General features: G+C 42.6%; 1 protein-coding gene across 2 annotated transcripts in view; it reads right to left on the bottom strand.

Moving 5' to 3' along the window:
* The window catches only part of B3GLCT (beta 3-glucosyltransferase), a gene marked incomplete at both ends in the record, with an annotated part of 136215 nt that overhangs the window by 94164 nt on the left and 21213 nt on the right, over window positions 1-20838 (bottom strand). For both annotated transcript variants that reach the window (XM_080719912.1, XM_080719913.1), the window contains 2 exons: window positions 11769-11878; window positions 19386-19425. In XM_080719912.1, the coding sequence (XP_080576038.1) occupies window positions 11769-11878; window positions 19386-19425 (150 nt within the window). The remainder of the gene's footprint in view (window positions 1-11768; window positions 11879-19385; window positions 19426-20838) is intronic.

Below are 20838 nucleotides of genomic sequence, written 5' to 3'. Positions count from 1 at the left end.
AAGGCAGATATATAGACCATTGGAGTTAAATAAAAGCCTAGAGCTAAATTCTTCCCTATATTGTCAAGTTATTTTTGACAAGGTTTCCACGAACATTTGGTGGTGGAAATAATAATCTTTTAACTAAATATTGTTGAAAAATAATAATTACATGGAAAAGAATAAAATTGGACCCTTACCTAATCCCATATACAAATATTAACTCAAAATAGATAAAAGACCTAAATATAAATCTTAAGACTATAAACTTTTAGAAGAAAATCTGGGTCATAAAACCTCTCAACATTGAAATTGGCAGTGATTTCTTGGATATGATTTCAATGGCACAGGCAACAGAAGAATATACAAACTCCCTAAAAAATAAAAGAAAATATTGTATATCCAAAGACAATGTAAACAGAGTTAAAAGTTACTAATAGAATTGGATAAAATATTTCCAAATGCTATATCTGAAGGTATATTAATATTCCAACTAGAAATCCTAAAAAATAACAACAATAAAGGCAAACAATACAACTTAGAGATAGGTAAAAGACTAACATAAATAATGAATCTCCACAGATAACCAATCTTAGTTGTCTGTTGGGTGGAAACTCTTGTTTCTCTGGTTCTGGTGTGTGTTACCTATTTCTTCTTTGTAGTTAATCTCTTTGAGTATTTTCTCTAGTGCTGGTTTTGAAGACATAAATTCCTTCAGTTTCTGTTTGTCATGGAAGCTTCTTATTTCTCCATCTAATTTGATAGAAAGTTTTGCTGGATAGGAAATTTTTGGCTGGAAGTTGTTTTCTTTCAGAGTTTGGAATATGTTACTCCAAGCCCTTCTGGCTCTCATGACTTGGTTTGGGAAGTCTGGAGTGATTCTAATTGGTTTGCCTCTGAATGTCACTTGGCCCTTTGTTTTTGTTGCCTTTAAGATTCTCTGCTTGGCTTCCACATTGGTCATTTTGACAATTATATGGCGTGGGGATCCTCTTCTCCGATCCTGTCTAAAGGGAGTTCTATAAGTTTCCTGGATCTGTGTATCAACCTCTTGCTCTATATTTGGAAAATTTTCTGCTATTACTTCCTTGAAGAGATTGTTGATCCCTTTGGTATCACCTTCTTTTCCCTCCTCTATTCCAATTATTCTTAGGTTAGCTCTCTTAAGATGGGCCCATATTTCTTCAATGTCAGATTCCTGCTGTTGGATATTTTTTTCTAGATTAGAAACTATGCATTCATTTTTGGATTGCTCATCTTCTAAGAGCGAGATTCTGTTCCCCATGTGGTCTAATCGGTTGTTTGTGCTTTGAATTGAGGCCTTTACTTCATTAATTGCATCCTTTATCTCTTTTTGGCTCTCTCTGAGTTCTTTTCGAAGCATCTCTATTATTTCTACAGTTATTTTCCTGATTTGATCTTCTAGAAATCTCTGATTTTCTGTTTTATCAGGTTCTGATGTTGTGGGGTTGTGCACATTCATTGCTCCAGTGTTATTCCTCTTTCCCATGATTTCGGAGGTTTGTGCCTTCTCTGGGTTCTTCCCTTGGGTCACTATGGCTTCACTTAAGGTACTCTGGATCTCGAGTCTGTATTATCTCAGACCCCACTACTCCTTTACTGGGTTGTATCACAGAGTCTCCGACCCAGGGAGTCAATAGAGGCTGCTTTAAACTATGGGGGGTGCCAGGTTGCACGTTCTCCTATGGTGTGTTATCTCTGCCACCACCACTCCCTCACTGGGTCAAGTCCCAGGAGGCCCAATACTGCGATTTCTCCTCTGTGGCCCGCAATTTGACTCACTGTTCTTGAGTACGCAGATGTAGCTGTACTGGACTCGGTGAATTCACTGCTGCTGCCGCCGCCGGTATCAATATGGCGCCTCTGCCACGCCCTCGGCCATGAGGCTGGCGTATTTTTTCTTCTCTGGTTTTGATTTCCACTCTGAATCCCTGCAGCGTGTGCTGAGCTCAGCCACTGGGAGCTTTAAATGCTGTCTGTGCCGAAAGATCCCGCCTGGCTGTTCCGCAGCGGCTCTCCTGGCTTGCTGTAGCCATCCGCTGAGTTCGCCGCTGCCGCCGGCAGTATGGCGCTGCTGCCGCGTCCTCGGGCGCGTGTGTCTCCTCTGTGGCCCTGAGCTCTGTTCTCAGTCCGCTTTCTCTCTGGAGCCTGGTGGTTTTTTTTGTTTTTCTGGTGATGGTGTTTTCTGGCTATGAAAGGCGCTCTTTTTGTGGTAATGGAGATTGGTTGTTAGCGGGACTCTTAAGCCCCGCTTTTCTCGGTCGCCATCTTCCCGGAAGTCCAACTTCCAGAACTACATTCTAAACCTATATCATCCAGCTCATTTTTCCCTCTTTCCAACCTAATTTCACTAAAGTCTTCTTTATTCTGTCTTCACATGTATAATTAGCATAACATTAGCCCACACTGTCACACAGGGTGTGTGTGTGGCGGGGGGGGGGGTGTTGGTACTGGGGATGAAACCCTCTGAGCTATATCGCTAGCCATATTTAATTTTTTATTTTGAAATAGGGTCTAAGTTCCTGAGGCTGGCCTTAAACCTGCAATCCTCCTATTTCAGCCTCCCAAACACTGAGATTACGGGCATGTACCACCGTGCCCTGCATAGTGCCACACATCTTAAACAGCTTCAAACATGTATTATAATCCTCAAGGGGCCCATGTATTATATATAGACAGATGTACTTTTACTAGAGACAAAGGGATCTAAGTACAAATGTTCAATTACCTTTTATTAAGTAAACACATTTATACACTTATTCTGTACTTCTAATTTTCACTTGATAGTCATTTATAGTATAAAATGTTTACCATCTATCTTATCATTAATTCAAACAGATAGAATATCCTTTGTAATTTTCCTTTTAACCCTTTGTCCCAGAGAAATCTAGTATTCTGCATATAGGTCAATATTTGGTAAAGTCTGCTAACTTACTGGTTGGGGAAAAATATATAAACTTCAAAGTGACTATAAACTGGATTATAAGCTTCAAAACTGGAGATAGGAATGACAAGTTTCAATGACCCAACTATTCTAGGAAACAGTTCCACCTCTCTGGTAACAACTCCAAGCCCAGTCTTAAATTTCAGATAAAAGTTAGTTTAGGCTCCTGTTTTTTATTCACATTGTGACAATGAAAACTGTGTTTATAATAAGACTGCATTTTAGCACCTTGAGGCAAAACAGGCATAGGGAATAACTTGCCGAAGCAAAAAGAAGAGTGAGCGGCAGATGCACAGTCACAGAAGCCATTAAGATTTTGCACCTTAATTTTTTGGCAGACTTTATAGTCAAGTGCAACCTGACAGAAGTAACGAACAAACAAACAATAATTCTAGACATCTGGTATTGTGGGAGGCATGGATATTTTGAGCTATCAGATAAATATTCAAATGATAACTGCTGATTCCTCCCTCATCGAGCAACTTTTATGAATGCTGACAGCAGGCAAATCTATGGAAAAAGCAAACTTGCAACCTATAGGCTTCATAGTTCAGGACTCAGGCGACAGGCCCAGACACCCCATCCAAAGTGCAAAGCACCGTCCACCCTGGCGCGGAGGCCCTGTGTAGAGGAACCAGCAAGCTCCACCGCCACGCTGGGGAGGCCCTGGCACCTTCTTGCCTCTTAGACTTCCCTCACTCCAGTTTCCATAGTAGACCAGGCCATCAACTTTTTTTTTTTTTTTTTTTTTTTTTTGGTGGTACTGGGGTTCCCGGAAACCCTTCTACCTCCGGGCTACACTCCCAGACCTATTTTATATTTTTGAAACAGGGTCTCTTACGCCAGCACGGCTGGCTTCGAACCTGTGCGATCCTCCTGTCTCCGCCTCCCAAGTGCGGGGATTACAAGCGTGCGCCACCACTCCCCGCCAGGCCGTCAACTTTTAAAACACGTTCCCATTAAACTTCAACTAGGGAGTCATCTGCCTCTTTACAATGACATCGCCCCCTATGCTTGAAGCACTTCAACATTTTATTCTCAGAAAGTTATCTTATTTCTCTATGATCATGTGGGTCTAGGGTGGGCTATCTCATCAATGCCTATCAAGAACTGTTGACAGACCCAATGTTAGCTGTCAACAAATTTTTAGATCTCTAAAGTGCTATTCACAAAAACTTGACTTTTAATGATATGAATTAAAACTCTGTAAAGAGAAAAACGATGGAATACCAAATATAGTTACAAATTCTAAAATCTTGCCGGCCATTTCAACTTCCAAAGACTGATAACCCAAATATAAAACTACCCAGACTATAACATCACACTCTATATCTTGGTGGACAAATTATATCCAAGAGTTCAAGTTTTATAGCATCTACTTCACTGCACATGGCTGACTTCCATCCAAGGAAAGAATTTCAGAATAACAATATAAGACGGTCTTATAATTAGAAGGAGGTCTCTTTATCCTTTTAGTCGAGATCTTACTATCACTGAAATCAAATGGGGGGCATTTCTTAATGGTATTAATTGCTTGCTTTTAAATGTAAAACCAACATTGCCACCTAGTGGCACTCTAAATCCCCTAACTCAACAGGATGTCCAAACTGCAAATTATAAATGCAAATAAGACAATAAAATTAAGTATAAGCATACTAAAACTATATAGGAACACAGAGTAAAGTACTAGAAAAGTTAAATACTTTAGAAGAATAAAGCTATTTTCTAAACTTTAAGAGCTACCCAGCATTCAGGAGGCTGAGACCAGAGGATCGCGGTTCGCGGACAGCCTCAGCTACTTAGTGAGGCCCTCTGCAACTCAGTGAGACCCGGTTTCAAAATAGAGAATAAAAAATAGGGCAGGGGGTGTAGCTCAGAGGTCAAATGTCTCTGGGTTCCATCTCCAGACCCGCAAAAAAAAAGAGCTGAAACAAGGACATGAAGAGAATTCTAACATGCTATATTTAACCTTCCACCAGGTTCCAGGAGGGATATAAAGGCAACTAGGAGACAGGTCCTGCCTCTCTCTAGAATCTATAGGTGAGACAGACTCAGGACAGGACAAAGTTCACCATAAGGGAACCATGAAAAATGCCAAAGAGCATTCCAGAAACCAGGTGTCTGCAGACGAAAATTTCCATCAAGGTGGACTGAAATTACCAGCATCAACATAGAATACCAAAATAAAAATAGTAACAACATTTACCTTTTTTCTTTCAAGAACATTTTGAATATTTTCAATAAATGCTACAATCCAGATGAAACTTGAAGACATTAAGTAAATCCATCACAAAAAGATAAATACTATAGGTCTCCACTCCTATGAGGGCCCTGGAGCACTGAGACAGAAAGCCTCGATGGTTGGAAAGGGCTACAGGAAAGGGGAATGGGAAGTTGTTTAATGGATTCAGAATTTCAGTTTTGCAGGATGAGAAAGTTCTGGAGATGTGTTGCCAATATGAATATATTTAACACTTCTGAATAGTACACATGACATGTAAATTTTATGTTATATGGTGGGGGGTGCTGGGGATTGAACCCAGAGGTATTCTACTTCTGAGCCAGATCTAAGTCTTTCTTTCTTTCTTTCTTTCTTTCTTTCTTTCTTTCCTTCCTTCCTTCTTTCCTTCTTTCTTTCTTTACTTACTTATTTATTGTAACAGGATCTCACTAAGTTGCTGGGGTCCTCGCTAAGCTGCTGAGGCTGGCCTTGAATCTGTGATCCTCTGGTCTCAGCTTCCCAAGAACTGAGATTATAAGCATGCACCACTATACCCTCTTGTCACATATTTTTTTAACCACAATTTTAAGTTAAAATTGAAACAATGATGATTGTACTGAGAGCCAGCTATGATCAGGCACTCAGTGTGGGCTGCTTCCTGAGGACATCCCACAAGCAACAGTGCCAGGGGAGGTCTCCATAAGAGGGGCAGTTGAGATGCCCTACAGGCCTCTCTGGAGAATACTACAGAACTGAAAACTATTTGAAAGGCTATGGCTGGGGGGTCCCACAATCACCCATCACCATCCTCCCTGCACCTGTGTCTAATCCAAGAGGGCTGCCCTCTCTCTGCCAGGCCCCCAAACATCGATCTTCTTGAGGGTCTGTTGCCCCTCAAGTTCCTGGCCACTACCCATGTGTGTTGCTGATGAAGTCCATGAACTTCTGGTTAAACCTTCCTCCTGATCTTCACATAAATACCCAGCCTCTGGCCACTGTCACCACAGATGTGACCACTGGTATCCTGGAGTCAGCTCCACCCCTGAACTTGAGAAGCCCTCCCCAGCCTCACCTGGAGGCACTGCCTCACCTTAGTCCTGGCTCAGCCATCCTGCCTTCTCCTTCAGCTGTGTACAAATCCAGCCATCTGGGCCCTGTACCACCTTCACAGCAGCCTGGCCAGGTCCAATGTTTCTCCGCCACCTCCCTGTGGAGAGGGTCCAGCAACCCTGCCCTGGACTAATAAAATGGTCTTAAAGTGAAGCCACATCCCAACCCAGCCCTCCAAATGCTATCCTCCCCACAGCCAACAAGGCTGGTCTCAAAACACAAGTCTGACCAGATCCACTCCCCTAAAGGCTCTCCCTAGCTGTAAGCCTCCACAGGGGTCACTTTCAGCTGTAAGTGACCAGAGGTCACACCTGCAAGTACTACCAGGGGTCAGAGATGCTAAACATCAAAAAAATCGTCTTCAAAACTGCCAGCAGTGGCCCCCAAGAAAGACCTGGCTCCTCAAGGGACACAGCGCCTCTGCGGCCATGTCTCCGCTACCTTCCCAGGCTGCCTGCCCACATGGTTGCCTCCCACTTCTGTTCCTCCCAGAATGGCAGGTTGTGCACATGCACCGCTCTGGCCTTTCACCTGGCTGCTGTAGCTGCTGTCCTCTTTACCTAGGAAGTCCCCGCTCCCACACCTGCCCTCAGCCAAACCATGCCTGATATGTAGCACTGGCTCTCCAAAATCCCTGTGAGCCCCATGTCCCCTCCTCAGCTCCCCCGTCCATGGCAGGGGCCCCTCCTTTGTGCACCTTTCTCTCACTACAACTCCCAACTCCCACCTTGCTTTAAAACTGCCTGCTGAGCCAGGCGTGGTGGCGCACGCTTGTAATCTCAGCATTCAGGAGGCTGAGACCAGAGGATCGTGGTTCACGGACAGCCTCAGGTACTTAGTGAGGCCCTCTGCAACTCAGTGAGACCCAGTTTCAAAATAAAGAATAAAAAATAGGACTGGGGGGTGTAGCTCGGAGGTCAAATGCCTCTGGGTTCCATCCCTAGACCCGCAAAAAAACAAACAAACAAAAAAAAAAAAACTGCCTGCTGATGAGCTTGTCTCCTCTATTAAACCATGTCTTGCTGATCTTTGTATCCCTAGTACTTTGCCCACAGTAAGACTGTCAATATTGAATGAATGAATGAATGAATGAATGAATGAGTGAGTGAATGAATGAATGAATGAATGAATGGTTCCCAGATAAGTGCTCCTATAGACCTGGTGAGTCCTTGATGTATAAACAGGATCCTGACTTTGGCAGACATCAGTTGTCTCCCTACCTCCTTCCCTTTAGTGATTAGAACTCCTTGAATTCTGGCTTGGCTGAAGGCCACCAAACAAGACATTACATTTCCCACCTTGGTGTGTCCATGTTAGATTTAATGGAACAGAGGAGACAGGAAATATACAACCTCAAGGTCACATCCCCACAAGGAAGCTGCTCGTCCTCCACACCCAGGATGCACATGAGGAATAGACACCTCCCCCGGGTCAGAGGCCAGGGGACCTGGAGCACGGTCGCCCACCCAGCCTGCCCACCGACTGGGCTATTTCCTGAGAAGAAGTAAATCTCCCAGTGTCACGCTGTCTGCCAAGAGAAGCCACATGAGTTCTTTGGTTCTTTTCCATATTGTCTCTAAAAGATTCACGTCACTATGAGATCATGTTTTTCTAGCACCAACTCTTACGCAGTTTTTCCCTAAATTCTATGGTTCTACTGTGAGAAGTAAATAGCTATTATATTTAATAGGAGAGGGGCTGGCCATTACCAACTTAAGAATTAACAAAATAAAATGATTTACTTAAATAATTTACTTAAAGTAAGTTCAATTTTAATCTGTTAAATGTATTCAATCAAACACTATTTGTTGGACAGCTACTTTGTCTATGGTGCTAAGGAGGAAAAAAGTCTGCCTTCAGAGAACTTGTGATTTAATGCAGTGTGTGTGTGTGTGTGTGTGTGTGTGTGTGTGTGTGTGTGTGTGTAGATGAGCACCCTTGAGTAAACATGTATATGTGCATGACCAAAGGTGTCCACACTGTGCAAAAGAGAACGGAAAAGAAACTCCTATTGCTGTAGAGAAGTTGCTCTGAGAAAAAAAAAATATATAATGAATCTCAGGGATTCAATTTAATTAATGTTCACTGAAGATGCAAGCTAAGTGCATAAAAACACTGTGCTTGGTTCTGAGGAATCAAAACTGTAATAAGACACATTCTCTCCTCTGATCTCAAAATTTATAGGCAAGAAAGACAAATGGGTAACAAGCAAGATACAAAGTGAAAAATATGCAGTAGAAGTCTGTGCATGATTCAGAAGTGGGGCAAAGGGGAAGCAACTTACAACATGACCCTTCTTGCAGGTCAGGAAGATGCACAGGGCTGGGCATGGTGGCGCCCAGCACCATAATCCTAGTAGTTGAGAGGATGAGACAGGAGGATCATAAATTCAAGGCTAGCCTCATCAACTTAGTGAAACCTTGTTTCAAAATAAAAAATAAAATAGGGCTGGGAGTGTGGCTCAGAGGTAAAATGCCTCTGGGTTCAATCCCCAGAACCATTAAAAAAAAAAATAATAAAAGCACACGGAAAGATTTCCTAGAGATCATAGGAGCTCAAAGAGATAACAGGGTGGATATGTGCAAAACACAGAGGCAGAGCACAGTGATCACAGAACCAGAGGAATTTTGCAATTACTGGGAAGTAAGTTCAAAGCAGTGAGTAGCAGGAGGCAACCTGGGATCCAGAGACATGAGCATCAGTACATAAATAAGCTCAGTGCAATTATCTAGGCAAAAGGGAACAAGCTCTGGACCTGCCTGCCATCTTGCCACAAAACTTCTGGGAGAGTGGGAATGAAGCTCCACAGGAGAATATATGTAAAGTGTGCACTAAGCCCTGGGTTCAGTCCTCAGCACCAAACACAAAGTCCATTGAATCACACCAAGAATAAGCTCCAGCTAGTACACATTCTCCACTGCTGGGGTCAGCTTTGATGGGAACCGCTAACCAGTCTCTCCCAGGGCCTAGAGTCAGTTTAAAGGTCCACTGGCCTTGCGCCTCGGCCCCATTCCTTGCAGGATCCCAGAAGAAGCAGGCACACCCAGGCCCCAGCAACACTCTCCCAAGTATCTTTTTTCCTAAGGGGAAAAAAGAACATTTTATAATTTCTATTGCTTTCCATTAAAAGATACTTATGTGCCTTATCCCTACCCACTGTGAAGCAAGCCTTAGAAACACTGTCCTGATTCAAAGCTCACTGAAAACTAATCTCTCCAGAAGAGTGAAAGGGAAAGGAGGAGAGCCAATAATAAGTCCTGATCTGCACACACACAAAAAAAAAAAAAAGAAAGAAAAAGAAAAGAGTGAACAAATAGTAGAGAAAGAATGAGGGTAAATTCAATCAACTGGGCTTCGGTAACAAGGTGCTATCTACATTAACAGCAAGAACTACTACTAAGAACTACGACTACAGGTTAAAAGGAGAAGATGCATAATCTAGACAAACATGAGTGAGTCTGCCTCTGTAAGATGAGAAATATTTCTGGGAGCAGGGCACAGGCAGAGAAAAAGTGAGTTCTTAATTCATATATGAGTAAGTGATGCCCAGCTGTGTTCTGATGTTAGAACTATGTTCTGATCCATATATATGAGTAAGTAGTACCTGTGTTCTGACAAGCCCAAGTTGTGTCATGGTGGCCACACAATAAGAAGAACTGTCAAGGTCTGATTATGCTAAACCCCGTTCATGTTTACATGGACCCAAATGAGGGACTATTCATGTTACTTGGGCCCCCTTCCTTTGAAGCAGTCCACAGTGGCCACCTCGCTGGCATGCCTACTGCAGCAGATGGAAGCTGGCCACTCACAGTTGCTGCATGCCTGAGCCTCTGATAAGAGCCAGAAAACCTCAGGAGAAGAAAAGCTCCAAAAGTTAGTTTCCATGGCCAAGATGAATTTTAAACCTATTAGGTTGCTCTAATCTCAGATTATCAAAAAATAATCTGCAAGAGCATGTAATTCTTTCCTCTCCCTTGAGAAAGCATAATGTTCCAAATGGGGCAGCATCCCAGAAAACTTGTACTTGTAGGAATGAAAGGAGGTTTATTGAAGTTTATATGCCGATAATTTAAAGAGGAAATACCATAGACCTTATTCTCATCCTCAAATATTATTAAGGCTGCTTTTCTCCATGGATACTTCTGACCCTACATTTTCTACCCCCCTCAATAAAAAGAGAACATTCTGTCAAAAAGTTATTTCCTAGGAAAAACAAGAGATAACATTGTCTGTATACAGAGTGTTTACCTGTATTGAGAAGCATTTGTCTTAAAGGCCAAAGCATGGTGTAAAGGTCTTGAAGGAAGTTGTTTGTTTTTTTTTTTTTCTTAATTTGGCTAAAGAAGAAAAGCACCTATGCAGCAGTACATAATAATTTGAAAATATAAAATGGAAAATTCCATAAATGAATAATTCGCTAAGTTCTCAATTATGTGCCATTTTGAGTAGTATGATGAACTCTTGGGCTGCCTCACTCAGTGCTACTCAGGATGTGAATGATCCCTTCGCCCAGTGTATCCTCACCATATATATATATACACCCATCCATCAGTCACTGAATAGCCATCTCAGTTTTTAGACTGACTGTTGTAATATTGTAGTGCTTGTGTCCAAGTAACCCTTACTTTATCTAATAATGGCCCCAAAGCATGTCAGTAGTGCTGCTGACAACTTTATTACAGTACATTGCTTTAATTATTCTGTTCTATTATTGTTGTTCATCTCTTACTGTGCCCAATTTATAAATTAAACTTTGTCTTAGAAAAAACATAGTATATAGAGTTCCATACTATCGATGGTTTCAAGCAGCCACTATGGATTTTAGACCATATCCCTTAAAATAAAGAGAAACTACTGAACAAGAAAGTAGATTTTTCTTCATTTCAAACTCTCAAGCTTCTAACACTAGTCAGAACAACTTTAGATTCAGTTCACACCTATTTTAAATGTCATTAAAATGTACCTGTATGCATAGATTTTTCTCTCTATAATCCTTGTAGTATATTACATTATAAATCAAATCAAAGTTCAATTAATGACATCCAATTAAAAAACAGATTAAGAGACTCATAGAGGAAGCACCATGCTAAGATTAATGAAAATGTTATTTCAACATGAAAATTGCCTCGGAACTCGTTAGCAAATTTTTTAACATTAATTATCTCTGCTATTTTAAGTACTGCCTTTAAAAAGTTATTTCTCCTGCTTCCTTTAATCAGACATCATAACAAAGCCACACAGTCTTAAACAATCATATAATTCTCTTAAATTAAATAAGTAGATACATATATATACATATTAAACAATCTAGAATATGATACTTTGAATTACCAGAGCATTTTCAACAATAAACAGTAATATTAAGTAAGAAAAATGAGCCAGAAGAATTATTCTCACCTAGATAAAAAATTTTTACAGACACCATGCTTTTGGAAAACATAAATGTATCAAGAAATACATGACTGGCACATACCCCAAACCATCCCTACATACCTGTGTAAGATTTGCAGCCTGTTTTAAGATGATTTTTTTCAAATGTTCTGCTCTCTTTACATGAAAAGAATTACTTTGACTCTGGATGACAAATACAATTTCTTTTAAGTCTAGAACAAAAAAAAAAAGTTTCAACTATTTTTTTTAACAGCAACTGAAATAAACTTGAAAACAAGTGAATAAAAACAACAGCTACAAGACAAGCCTTCGGGCAATAAACTCTTAGGGGGGAAAGTTTATATAGAACTCTAGAGACAAAAACTTCCTTTTTAAGCGGATTTTCAAGACTTCCTTCCTAGAAGTTAGCAAGTAAATAAGCTCCCTGTACTAGGCCAAATCTGTGATAACAAACTGAATGTGCTCCTGCATCTGTCAAAAGGAGTGTGCCAAAGTATAATGTTGAGAACACCAGCCTCTCTCGTGGGTCTAAGTCCAATGTTTATACGTAGCCTTCTGAGGATCCCCATGTACCCCTACATCATGATGCTACCTGCCATGGGTTGAACTGTGTCCCCAAAATGCACATGTTGAAATCCTAACCCGCTATACTTCAGAATGGGACCTCACTTGGAGCTGAGTCCTTACCGATGTAACCAAGTTTAAATGAGGTCATTAAGGTGGTTTCTTATCCAATATGACAGGTGTCCTTACAAAAGGAAAAAATCTGGACACAGAGACAGACATGCACAGAGGAAAGATGGCCACCTACAAGGTCAAGAGAGAGGCGTAGGATAAATTCTCCTCCAGAGCCCTCAGATGGGACCCGCCCTGCTGACACCTGGATCACAGACTTCCAGCCTCCAGAACGAGGAGACAATAAATTTCTATTGACTGACAGGAAGGTACCCAGTTTGCGGTACTTGTTAATACAGCCTGTGTTAGTCAGCTTTCCGTTACTGTGACAATATACCTGAGATAACTTAGAAGAAGGAAAGTCTTATTTTGGCTCACAGTTTTTGAGGTTTAAGTTCATGGTCACTTGGCCCTGCTGCTTCAGGCCTGTGGTAGCACAGTCTATCATTATAGCTGGGAAACAAAGGACAGAAAGGGGCTGGGTTCCAATATTCCCTTCAAAGACATGCCCCCAGTGACCTAACTTTCTTCTATGAGGCCCTACCTCTTAAAGGTTCCACCTCCTCCCAATAGCACCAGGGGCTGGGGACCAAGCCATTAACACATAGGCCTTTGAGAAACATTTTATCCTCAAACTATAGACAGAACCCTGGCAAACTAATCCAGTATTTCAAGAATGTTCTGAGCCGGGCGTGGTGGCGCACGCTTGTAATCCCAGCATTCTGGAGGCTGAGACCGGAGGATCGCAGTTCGTGGACAGCCTCAGCTACTTAGTGAGGCCCTCTGCAACTCAGTGAGACCCGGTTTCAAAATAAAGAATAAAAAATAGGGCAGGGGCTGTAGCTCGGAGGTCAAATGCCCCTGGGTTCCATCCCCAGACCCACAAAAAAAAAAAAAAAAAAAAAGAAAAGAAAAGGATGTTCTGGATGGCCCTTTACAGAGATACTTAATGGTAACTGCATAGGTCCTGTAAGTTCACAAGGATTTACAAATAAATAACTCAGTAATCCCTACCCTACCTCACAAGGCACCTAGCTAGGATTAGGTATTATCTGCAGAAACCAGCTGCAATAATTCCACAGCAGCAGAGCACTAGCCAGAAGTGCTATATAAAAGTCCATCTGTAACAACACACTAACAGTATTTACCAGTCCACTAGGACCACTCAAAGTAGCCAGCTTTCTACAACATTGGCCAGAGAGGAAACCTTAGTATGTCCACCTGGCTGGGGCAAACCTCCCCACACCTAGGTCTTACCAATAGAGGTAGTAGCTCAGGACACACACCAAAGCAGCACATTAGGCCTCCCCTCATTCTGAAGTCAAAATAAAGAAACAAAAACACTCACAGTGGCAGCACACTGCCAGCAGACAAGGAGCTGTAGATGTCACATAAAATGTAGCCTCTGGCCAGGTTTATAGCATATCGATACGAAGTTCTTCTTCCTATCACAAGCCTTTCTCTTTAACACTTCAGCTCAGGGACACTGATTTGGTTTTAATTGCACTCCATTATATTTTATTGTTCTTATGTTCGGTTCTGTAGTTCCATTCATTTATTCACTCACTTAAGTATTCATACAACAGATAGCCCCACAGTGAGCCATTTAGATCCTAAATATCATCTGAAATCCTCTTTGATTAAGGCTCAATAAAAAATTTAAAAGGAAATGTGGAGCAACCTACTGAATATGACCTAATTCCTTCTCTTTAGGAATTTATATAAATAAGGACATTCTATATGCCCACCTCTTATTTTAAATTGGCTTCTTGGCTCTACACCTTAAGCACATAGATAAAGCTTAAAGAGGTGTCATATGTTTGAACTAAAGTGTTATCTTCCATCCACTACATCTAAAACAATAATATGAACTGGCATATCAAAAGGGAATTACAAAGATTTCATTTTTGTTAAGAATGAAGTAAAAAATCTCCTGGGATAATATTTTCAAATTTTAATTAGGTTAAAGATGCACGTGCCCAACAACCCAGAAATCCCACTCCTATTAACCACCCTTGAGAAACTCTGATGTATGGACAATGATTTATAGTAAGAGTGTTCATGATGGCATGTGTAAAAAGAAAAATAAAACGGAGGCAACCCAAGTACCCACCAACAAGATATATATATCAGAATACTATATAGCAATAAAAATGAACTATCACCACATGTACCTAAGGGCTACATATAAAAATTAACTAGCACTATACATATCAACCTAGATAGTAAAGATGAATCCCAAAGATAGAATCCAGCCGGGCGTGGTGGCGCATGCTTGTAATCCCTGCGTTTGGGAGGCTGAGACAGGAGGATCGCACGGGTTCGAAGCCAGCCTCAGCTACTTAGTGAGGCTCTCAGCAACCTAGTGAGACCCTGTTTCCAAATAAAATATAAAAATGGTCTGGGAGTATAGCCTGGAGGTAGAAAGCCTCTGGGTTCCACCCCAGTACCACCAAAAAAAACAAAACAAAACCAAAGATAGAATCCTAGGATAAAAACAACTCGCAAAAGAATAACAATATAAGTCAATAGTTTGCAAAAATATAAGCTGAAATATGCACAATAGATATACAGCTCATATATATATATATATATATGTATATATATACATATATATACATATATATATATATACACACATATCATGTAAACATATAAAAAAGTATGTGAAAATAATTCCCACCAAGTAAGGATAATGGTTAACAGGTTTCATCTATGTTAGCAATGTTTTATTTCTTAATCTAGGTAGAAGATGCATGGATATTCATTATATCATATGTTGAAATTATTTCATATTCAGTTCTTTAAAAGAGCAGATCCATGTGTCAAGATGCTAATCCTACATGTACCACAGTAACAACTCCTGCTACTTCTTACCAGCTCAACAAAGCTCCCACTGATCTTCTCAGGAAGACAACCCATTCTTCACGGAGGGAAGAGGCTTTGCAAAAACAACAAAAGAAAATCCTTTCCCTTTTCATGTATCTAAATTGTGTCTATAAGTTGGATCTGTCCTTTGATCGTAACACAGCCCCTAAGAACATGCTGGCCCTTCCTCTTCCTGTATTTCAATCACTTACGCTACATGCATTTGTTCAGCAAACGTCGTCAGAGTACCTACTAAGGGCAAGGCTCTGGGACACAAAGATGAACGACCACAATCACAGCACTGAAGTGTCTAAGCACAGTCAGGAGACAGGCTGTGGCAGCACCAGCCAGTAGGTGGAAAGCCAGAGCCAGGCACAGCGGACCAAGGGAGCATGGGAAGCGAGTGGGGCTGGAGCACGAAAAGCTCCTGGGAGGAGAGTTCCCCCAGTTTCCTTTAAAACAAGGCAATTTTCTGCAGACTGACGCACAGAGGGTAACAAATCAGTAGCAGCGAAGGGGGATAATTGGAGAGTCCGCAGTTTGCCTCATCTCTACAGTCCGTGAGTACCTAACCAGGGAGTCTGGTGGGCAGTCTAAGGAAAGGATGGGGGGGGGCACTGAGAGTGACAAAATTAGAGAGGGAGGAGGACTCAGCCTGATTGGGTCATAAAGGATTTAGATGCTGTGCTGCGTGGTTTGGGCTACATATTAATTGCTTTTAAGCGGAGAAGGGCCTCAGGAGCCAAATGGGGCCCCAGGTAGCTGGGCCTTTCCACAGGAGGGGGATAAAGACACTATGTTCTGGAGACAGGCAAAAAGGGGATGGAAAGACCTTCCCTGCATAAACAGCAGCGATAGCTTGGGACAAAGAGTCAAACTGAGGGCCTGAAAATACTACCAGCTCAGTCTGGCTAAGGAGTAGGATGCATGAGGGAGAGTTCTCAGGACAAGGCTAATAGGGAAGGGACACCTGATAACATGACACACTCTACAGCCCCAATTCACTCCAGAAAAGAACCAGGTCAGTACAGTTTGGTGCTGAAAACAGTGTTCATGCCTAACTTCTTACTGTTCTTTACATCAGCAACAAAAATTGTTTTCTGACATAATGACCTAAGTCCTCCCAAGCTGAATCACATTCTGGCCAAGTCCAGACCCCAGAACTTATCTCAGCAGCTGGCAGCTCTCTTCCCTGTTGATGTCCTTGGCCACCTGACTCAGGTTCACAATGCCCAATCTACGGAGCTAAATAAGACGATTCTGCTATTTCCTTCGAATCCTGGTTGCACATTTCTAAACTCACTGCAATTTGCCTTCAGCAAACACTGTCACCACTCAAGACAAATTATCACTGTTTCTCTTCTAAGAGTATGCAATAAATGAGTCTCACACTAAGTGCCTGGCAATAGCAATCAACGTGACAAGGCTAGAAGGGTATGATAAAGAAATTAGTCAAGGATACAGAAGGGGCTTCTGCGGTGCTGAAGCCCACGGTGGGCTGCAGAGAAGCTTCAGGAAGATGCCTGGAAGTGAAACAGCTTCTCTTTGAAGGTAAAAGAATCCAGACTCTATTTCTTCAGTGGCTGAGCACCCAGCAGGAGCCAAGGACTCTACTAAATGCTAATCTTCTTCATCAGAAATGACCTGGAAGGATGGATTTCTGCATGCTAGCATTTTTCTGATGAGAAATCAATACAGGCTCTTTTGATAAAAGGTGAATAACAAGTAGCCTTATATTTAAAACCTAGGGATGCATGTGCATACACACACATACAGGAAGCACCACTTCAATGATGTCTTCCTTAGAAGGAGTAATAGTACTCTAGCGAGTCTCTCTATAAGGCAATGAGCCAAGAGAAACAATGACAACCTGTGCAAGGGGGGCATGGCCCAGGCCTGACCCCCGTGAGCCTGTGGCTGAGACGCTCTGATTTTGCTGGTGATATGGTGACTGTGACTGTATCTTTTTTAGTAGCCCCCTGGTCCTACAGATGTTTATGAAGCTTTGGGAAAAAGAAGCCCCTTGGGTCTTCTTCAGATCACCTGATACCAAATTAAGTATCCCTATGACTTACCACTTGCAACTGCAAGAAGAACATAAATTTACATGTCCCAGGTAACATCCCTTGAGTAGTTTCAAGCCCATGTTCCAGACTCGGGTCATTAATTCCTTTAGTAACCATGTGCACTGAGGAGATCCATCAGCTCCCATAAAATAAACATATAAACAAATGCTCCAAACTGGCCACAGAGTGAAAATCTCCACATGCAAAGGAGTGGCTGAGCAATACAGGGTGTTGTGACAGGAAAAAAAAAAAACTCTATGATCAGATGTAGACCTTTGCATATCACTGTTCTCAGAGTCTGCAGACCCAAGCCCAGGCCCCTACAGGCCCCTGTGGCCCCAGATGCACCTCCCCTGCACAAGTCACCCTCTCCTATGCTTCTTTTTTTTTATTTATATATGGTCTCACTGGTTTTGGTGTATTCATTCAAGTCACCCTTCATGCCACTCTGGCATGGGGCTATATTTCTATTTTCTATATTTCTATCTTTCTAATAAACTTCTTTAAATCTTAAAAAAGAAAAAAAGACGCCGGGCGTGGTGGCGCACGCTTGTAATCCCCGCGCTTGGGAGGCAGAGACAGGAGGATCGCGCAGGTTCGAAGCCAGCCGCGCGCGCTGGCTTAGGAGACCCTGTTTCCAAATAAAAACGTAAAAATAGGTCTGAGAGTGTAGCCCGGAGGTAGAAGGGCTTCCAGGAACCCCAGTACCACAAAAAAAAAAGAAAAAAAAAAAAAGAAATATGGTCTCACTTGGTTGCAAAGGGCCTCACAAGTAGCTGAAGCTGTCTTAGAACCACACTCCTCCTGTCTCAGCCTCCCGAATGCTGGGATTGCAAGCATGTGCCACCACACCCAGCTCCTGTACTTCTTTCTATTCTCCTTAGACTCCAGGATTAGGAAGGAAAGGCCTAGAAAGTGTTCCTTCTCCTTTTTATCCATAGCCCACCTTCCAACTCTCCACTGTCTACCCAGAATGAAGGACACTGACAAAGTTCATACCCTTGGGGGACAGACTCACCCCTACTCACAGTAGTTCAGCTTCACCCTCCATCAACACACTGGGGTGGGCCTCCCATGGCATTAAAAATGACAATATGCTGGGTGGGGAGAGATGGGATTGAAGAGGAGTGCAAACAGTGGTGCAGACAGGCTGTGCTGGCAGGAGGGGAAAGCAGCTTCCACACAGGATCCTCAGGAGTCTGCTGGCTGTGACTGCTGAGCTGACTCCTGAAGGGCTGGCAGCCACCTGCAGGTCAATGCCTGGGAAGCCGGGCTCTAAGCAGAATGCAGGACAAGTGAAGGCCACTGCTGTCCTTCCCTCTCACTAAGTACACACCCTGACAGCTTGGATATCACATGAGTGCTCATGTACTGGAACCTAAGTCCCCAGTGTGGCAGTGTTGGGAGGTGGTGGGATCTTTAAGAGGCGGGGCCTCCTGGGAGGTGGTTAGATCATTGGAGGTGTTGCCCTCAGAAGAGATTAATGTTAGTTTTCTGAGGACCCAGTTGGTTCTCTTGAGAATGAGATGTTATAAAAGAGTGAGTCTGACCCCTGAATCTCTCTGGCTTCTTGCCTCAGCATGCAATGTCCCCTTCTCCCAAATGGCCCCACCAGGATGCCATCAGCCAAAGGGGATCTTGCCAGAGACCAAATTAATGAAGCCTCACAATCTTGAGCTTTTAGCCTCTAAAACTGTAAGCTAGACAAATCTCTATCCTCTAGTGTTTTGTTATTGCAACAGAAAATGGACTAATATAGCCCCTAGTAACAGATATTCTGTCTTATCCAGCTCTGTACCCCCACAGTACACACCTGGCACAGTACTTTAGCCTCACTGAAAGCTCAGAGAATGGTGGCTGAGGGAATTAAACCTAACACATTAGCGACTACCTCCAACACATATCACAAGCCAAAGTGTCAATCTAAAAAATACTTTCCCCCAGTCTTCATGAGGGTAAATGTTGGGCTGGCTCAAGAACAGGATACTCGGACAACAAAATTTACCCCATGAATAAAATCAGAAAGAAAAATCCGCTTTAGCGAACTATACTATACAACCACATTTGTATGAGTTCATGTTTTTAGATTCAAAAGAAAATCATCACTTACCTATGTCATTTTTTCTTGATATGCCACTTTTCTTCAAATCCTGTATTTAAAATGAAAGAGGAAAAGATAAATCTCATCACACAACTGAGCTAGCAATCCAGTGAATAAATATGTACAGTGCATATTTAACGCTTGGAGGGGAGACTTAAAGATAGAAGCTGGGGAACGCTTCGTAAAGGAACGAGACAGAAATGGAGGGGAGAGACACTGCAGAGACTACTTCGGCATCACGCCAGGACCTGTGAAATACTGCGCTTCTCGTGCACAGGATCCTCGGCAAGTTGCTTAGGTGAGTTCAAGCTCCTTCCTCCTGTGTGAAATGATGTCCCTCAGAAGGCCAGTTCTAAAAGCCTTGTCGAGGCAGGCATGGTGGCGCACTCTTGTAATCCCAGTACTTGGGAGGCTGAGACAGGAGGATCTCAGGTTTGTAGCCAGGCTCAGCTACTCAGTGCGGCCTTTCACAACTTAGTGAGACCCTGTTTCAAAATAAAGAATAAAAAATAGGACTGGGGCTTAGAGTGAGAATGTTCCTGGGTTCGATACCCAATACTTAAAAACAAATAAGAGCCTTTTCAACTCTGTATCATTGCAAACCTATCTTCTGAGTTGGTCCCAAAGCTGGCAGGACGTTCCTCAAGAAGAGCTCTCCCGGTCGCTGCCCTTTATCATCTTTTGGGTTCAGACAAAAAAGGGTGTGGATGCTGCCACATCCTTGAGATGCAACCCCTAGTAACAGGAATTCTGTCTTATCCAGCTCTGGACCCCCACAGTGTCCACCTGGCATACAGCCTTGGGGACTTGCAAAGGGCAGTGGAGGAGGTCAGTTGATGGTAGTTGCTATGGTTTGAATGTGTTCCCAATTGACAAGTTTTTAAAACTTCATCCCCAAAGCAATGACTTTTACTGAGAGGTGGCACACCTTTAAGATGTGATTAGGTCAGGAAGGCTCGGCCCTCATGAATGGGCTCATGTCATTATTTGGAAGAGGTCCTTGATCCAGTGAGTAAGTTTGTTTCAAATCCAGGTTCAGCTTTCTCCTCCCTCCCTCCCTCTCTGTCTGTCTGTCTCTCTCTCTCTCTCTCTCTCTCTCTCTCTCTCTCTCTCTCTCTCTCTCTCTCTCTCTCTCTTCCTCTCTCTTGCGGGTCTGGGATGGAACCCAGGGACATTCAACCTCCACATCCGAGCTACACCCCTTGCCCTATTTTTTTATTCTTTATTTTGAAACAGGGTCTCACTAAGTTGCACAGGGCCTCATTAAGTAGCTGAAGCTGTCCACGAACCACAATCCTCCAGTCTCACCTTCCCGAATGCTGGGATTACGAACCTGCACCACCACGCCCTGCTAAGCTTTCTCTTCTCTTGTGTGAACTCTTTTTTCTATCTTCTGCCATGGACCAACTCTAGCAAATGAGGCTTCTCCAGATCCCACCCTCTCCCTACTGTGGACTTCCCA

Source organism: Muscardinus avellanarius (genome assembly GCF_963383645.1).
Source record: "Muscardinus avellanarius genome assembly, chromosome: 2".
NCBI classification, from domain to species: Eukaryota; Metazoa; Chordata; class Mammalia; order Rodentia; family Gliridae; genus Muscardinus; species Muscardinus avellanarius.
This window is presented reverse-complemented; position numbering and strand designations above follow the sequence as displayed.